The sequence below is a fragment of the Nerophis ophidion genome, linkage group LG02 (genome assembly GCF_033978795.1).
Source record: "Nerophis ophidion isolate RoL-2023_Sa linkage group LG02, RoL_Noph_v1.0, whole genome shotgun sequence".
NCBI lineage: Eukaryota > Metazoa > Chordata > Actinopteri > Syngnathiformes > Syngnathidae > Nerophis > Nerophis ophidion.
The window spans coordinates 75,054,839-75,060,437 of NC_084612.1; the positions used below are offsets into that span (position 1 = coordinate 75,054,839).

General features: G+C 38.6%; 1 protein-coding gene across 1 annotated transcript in view; it reads right to left on the reverse strand.

Moving 5' to 3' along the window:
* Positions 1–202: 202 nt before the first annotated feature.
* LOC133548262 (sarcolemmal membrane-associated protein-like) overlaps positions 203–5,599 on the reverse strand; it is a 60,549-nt gene continuing 55,152 nt past the window's right edge. Inside the window, exon 23 of the mRNA XM_061893579.1 lies at positions 203–2,784. Coding sequence (XP_061749563.1) covers positions 2,689–2,784 — 96 coding nt within the window. The 3' untranslated portion in view covers positions 203–2,688. The remainder of the gene's footprint in view (positions 2,785–5,599) is intronic.

Here is a 5,599-nt window from a genome sequence, read left to right on the forward strand (position 1 = left end):
TAAATCAACACAAGATACACTTACTATTAGTGCACCAACCCAAAAAACCTCCCTTTTTCAAGACAAATAAAAGTCCCCCCCTGCCGGGCCGCAGGACAAATGATCAAGCTTTGACTGGTCCGCAGCTACAAAAAGGTTGAGGACCACTGCACTAGAGAAGAATCCAGAAAGACATTATTGTGTGAGAGAAGATTCCAGGAACTTTAGTGGTGGGTCAGCTTGCTACAACTTTATTCCAATCGCCCTGCATATATTCCACTCGTCTCCACATTTCCCGTCCATATCTCTAAAACATGTTTTTAAACAAAATAGCTCTAAGTAGCACGTCATTCCGTAGCACTTTGTATTTTTACATCTCTCTCTCTCTCCTTACTGTAGTGTTTCTCTCTAAACATCTGCAATAATTGTTCCTTTATTTCTGTTTTCCGAACACGGGGACAAGATATGACACAGACGGTGACAAAAGTCGCGCACGCACACAAACTGTACAAGTGTCTGATAAAAAAAAGAAGTTTGCATCGTGGTGGAAAAAGTGTTCCGTGCTACGGCTAAAAGGTCCTTCGCTGAGGTGGCGTTTGGAGGCGAGTCGACGTGATGATGGAGAGAATGTTCGTCAATTGTTACAATCCTCACACACACACACACACACAAATGTGTTATGTTACAACTGAGGCACTTTGACCCCCCCTTCCCCCATTTAGGGGTGACATTAAAAACCTTTCAACCCCCCCATAATCCACCATTTGGCTTCAAGTTTCAAAGCGTCCCCTCGCACCTTGTGACAGAAGAAGAAGAAGAAGACGAAGGACATCCTGCTTTTAGACCACGGCCTTCCAGTGAGTTAGCGTGGACAATTCCAGACGTTAGCTTCTATTTCTTAAAGGAGAACTGCACTTTTTTTTTTGGAATTCTCCCTGTCGTTCACAATCTTTAAAAAAAAACATGACGACAAATGATTTTTTTATGCATTCTAAATATTAAATAAACTTGAATAAAAGCCAAAGGGAGCTCCTCTATTCCGCCAATAACATCTGATAACCATTCCAAAAGGTGCCAACGGTACTCAATTTACATTTAGAGACTTGGATATTAATCAACTGACGCAGACAAACTATTTCTCGTGGCGCCGTGGTCGCTTCCTGTGTGCCGACGGCGGTCTGCTGTTTCCTCGCTTCCCTGCTCCCTGTCAGCTTATAGTAGGTCATAAATCATGCATCTCACCTGAAAAGTAGATGGCTTGAGAATATAATCTGACAAATTGGGACACTTTAATCGCCATTTAGGACCGAGACCTGGCGAGAGTGACAGGAAAGCGCTTGTTTCCACGGTTTCTTCCCCTATATGTACAACGTCAGCAGACATTGTACAGTAAGTGATGTTTTATTATGTTTGTTGGAGTGTGTGAAGTGAAGTGAATTACCGTAGGTTTTTACCGTAGGTTTTTTTCATAGTTTGGCCGGGGGTGCGACTTATACTCAGGAGCGACTTGTGTGTGAAATGAATATCACGTTACCGTAAAATATCAAATAATATTATTTAGCTCATTCACGTAAGAGACTAGACGTATAAGATTTCATGGGATTTATGGATTAGGAGTGAGAGATAGTTTGGTAAAGATATAGCATGTTCTATATGTTATAGTTATTTGAATGACTCTTACCATAATATGTTAGGTTAACATAGCAGTTGCCTCATATAACGTTCACTTATTCAGCCTGTTGTTCACTATTCTTTATTTATTTTAAATTGCCTTTCAAATGTCTATTCTTGCTGTTGGATTTTATCAAATAAATTTCCCCTAAAAATGCGACTTATATATGTTTTTCCCTTCTTTATTATGCATTTTCGGCAGGTGCGGCTTATACTCCGAAAAATACGGTATATTTATATAGCGCTTTACATTGTGAAACCCAATATTTAAGTTACATTTTGAAACCATTGCTGGTGGCACTGGGAGCAGGTTGGTAAATTTCTAGCCAAAGGACACAACGGCAGTGACTAGGATGGCAGAAGCGGGGATCGAACCTGGAACCCTGAAGTTGCTGGCATGGCCACTCTACCAACTGAGCTATACCGCCCCTGGCACTTGAGTAATAATCAGTGAGGGAAGAAAAAGCAACTGTTGTGATGCTTTTACGAAATTAATGCATAAATACGTAAATAATGTTATTATAAATGTATATAAAAGCTTAATAGAGGTGTTTGGATGTTTTTTAAGAGAATCAAACGGCTCCTATGGCCTCCATTGTAAGCTGACTTTTTAATAAATGTATTTAATATTTAGAATACATAAAAAAAAAAAAAATCCAGCCCTCGTAATGTCTTTCATATTGATTGTGAACGATAGACAAAGTTCCCCCAAAAAGTGCAGATCCTCTTTTAAGACAAAAACATGGAATTGCACGGAAGCCGATGAGCAACAGGACTGAGCGACGGCCAAACGTAAAACCAACCGACGTGATGCTCGGAACCAAACAAAAAAAAAAACACCGCAGTTGAGAGAGAGCAGATTGAAAACTAAACTAAAAACTTTCCTGTCGCTCGACAAAATAAACCAAAAGAAATATCTGTAAGAAACCACAACCTTTATATTCCCTCTACAATTATGTACAATTTGACTTTATACAAGTAAAGCAGTGGCCTGCGTGTGTGTGTGTGTGTGTGTGTGTGTGTGTGTGTGTGTGTGCGCTACGCCGAGCTGCTCTTGGAGAGATTGGGGTAGATAAAGGCTGCCGTCACGGCGACCATCACTGCGATGACCGGCATCCAGGGGCTCCAGCCGCCCTGTGGACAAAGACAGCCAGGTTAGCGGCGGTGGCGGCGAGGAGGAGGAGGAAGGAGGGAAGGGAAAGCCAAAAGTGCCCGCAAGGTCCAAGGGTAAAGATTGTGTTTGTAGTGCGGATGCTTGTGAAAACACGTCACTTGTTAACGTGAGTCCCATTTAATTAGGATTCTTCGCAGGACCAGTCAGGTCTGTGAAAGCCTCCATGATGATGTCATGGGCTCTTGTAACCTCCTCACAGCTGCTTGCTTGCCATGGAAAATGAGCAGAAACGCATCATTTGAAAGGAAAATAAAACAATAGAAAAAGAGCAGGCAGTTATCGACTTTGCCCATCAGTAAAAGGCTATTTTAATTATTACAACATGTTACAGTAACATTAATGGACGATATATTATGTAGACCTGGGCGATATTATGGAGGGTATTTGTGTCTTTATTCACATTTACTTTTTTGACACTGAATCTATATAACTAGGGATGCACCGATTAATCGGTAACCGAATATATTCGGCCGAATATGGCAAAAAAAGCCACATTCGGCCTTCGGTGGAATGAGTTAAGAACAAGACCGAATAGTGGCGTGTGACGCAATTTTTTGACGCGGTGACGCAATCAACCAACGTGCAGTGACGTTGGGATATGTTGTGTACCTGTATAAGTGTATGAGGTTACAAGCACACACTTATTGAGATTTAGTGGGGCCTCTGTTTACATTATTAGCCTGTTGTGTAGGCTACCTGTATAAGTGTATGAGGTTACAAGCACACACTTAATTGAGATTTACTTGAGCCTTCTGTTTACATTATTAGCATATCTACTGTGGCTAAGCAGACTTTTGCCAAAAGGACAATAATTCATTTGTTGTGGGTTTATCCACTTTAATGCACTTTGTTTTTTTTGGAATGCATGTTTTGTTTGAAGGCCTAATATAAATGAAAAACTTTGTGCTTTTTTTGAAAAGCAAAGACTACTGGAATATTAAAAAAGACAATATTCAATAAAAAATTCATTTATTTAAAAAACATGTCTAAATATTTATTCTAGGCTATTTATGCAATATAAAAAAAATTGTGAAAAACTACATTCATTATTCGGCCTTCGGCCAAGCGTTTAAATTTTATTCGGCTTCGGCCACAAATTTTCATTTCGGTGCATCCCTATATATAACTGGATATTATGCGTCTGAATTTCTTGTTTTATATCATATTTAATTAAGAAAAATAATCATCAATTTGATTTGAAAAACGTCAGTGTTTTAAATTTCAGTGGATAAAAATTCCTTTTTTTCTTCTTTGTCATGAAAAAGGGACGTTTTTGTCATGAAAAAGGGATTTTTTTGTGGTTGGTGCACTATTTGTAAGTGTATATTGTGTTTTTTATGTTGATTTAATAAAACAATTTTAAAAAATAGTTTTTTTGTTTGTTTTTTTAATAAAAAATTATTCTGCGGCCCGGTGGTTGGGGACCACTGCCGTAAACACGGACTGTAAGTTGCTACTTTTTTCTTACACTTTCTGAACCCTGCAGCGTCTAAGACGGTACGGATGATTTGTGTATTTTTCTCAGATAACAGCCAGAATAAAAATAGTAAAAAAATAAATAAATAAAAAAGAAGCAAATACACATAGAAAGTGTTTTATTGTTTGTACTATGTCGCCATCTTATGGATGAGTTGGCTGACTGCAGGTGTCCTTCCATTTATGGGTAGTGCTTTAGTTTGTTTTTTTTTCAACCGGAGTGCAGTGTTCGGCTTACAGCCGTCCATAGCGTTTCTACTCGTATGGATTCTTCATTCATCTCTCGAAGCAACGTTTGTAAGGTTTTCAGTATAACGAAAACAGTTCACACTTACTGTAGAAGCGTTTTCATGCATATTTGTACGTGCTATCGTAATGTAATGACGCTAGCATCTTTAGCATGTGCTAATATGTTAAAGTTAAGTGAGTGTGTTAGTATTAACTTAGGCCATTTTTTTTTTGTTTCAGTTTCAAAAATTACTTAATTCACTAAAACGTCACCGGGGAGTTAATGAGTCCGCTTAGCTGATTGGAGAGCTAGCTCTCGCAGCTAGTCAGTGGGTCCATGACGATGACTTCGGTTTTGTTTTATCAGCCGTTTTACTGCCGTGTTACTGACACCGTATGGAAACAATTTAGGTATGTAAATAAACATTTACAGAATCCTTTGTATCAATATATGCGGCTTATAGAACGGTGTGAACATATTTATTTCTTCTAAAATTTATTGGGTGCAGCTTATATCCCAGTGCCTATATAGAGCGGAAAATACAGAAATGTATTATTATCCCATCCTTCACATAATTTCAAGGTTTTTTCTTTTCAGTGTAGTCTTAATATTATTCAAAAGAGGAAAAAAAGCAATTAAACATTGAAACAGCTGACCATTGCGTTGTGATTTTTGTTGAAATGTTGATCAGCTAGGAAAGAAAGACATTCAAATACAATCTTTTTGGACCTTGAGGGGCTGCATATGAGTAGTTAAATGAAGAAAAGACGTCATGATGAGAGAAAAGGAGGCAAGCAGAGTGTGACATGCAAAGTGTTAAAAAGCAGCTTTAAAGAATGAGCGAGAGGCGGAAGGAATGAGACGTTAAAGACTCCTCTAACTCAAAGTGTTTTATTTGTCTTCCTGTGGTCAAATAAGTCACATGTTTGACCTGTGCACACTTGAGTGTTTGTTTGGAGTCCTTAAGGGGCAGAGGTCCTGGTGTGATGCGTTGAAAGAACGCTAAAAATGTCCACTTCAGGTCAAACACTCAGTATTTAAAAAAATATGTATATATACATATACATATA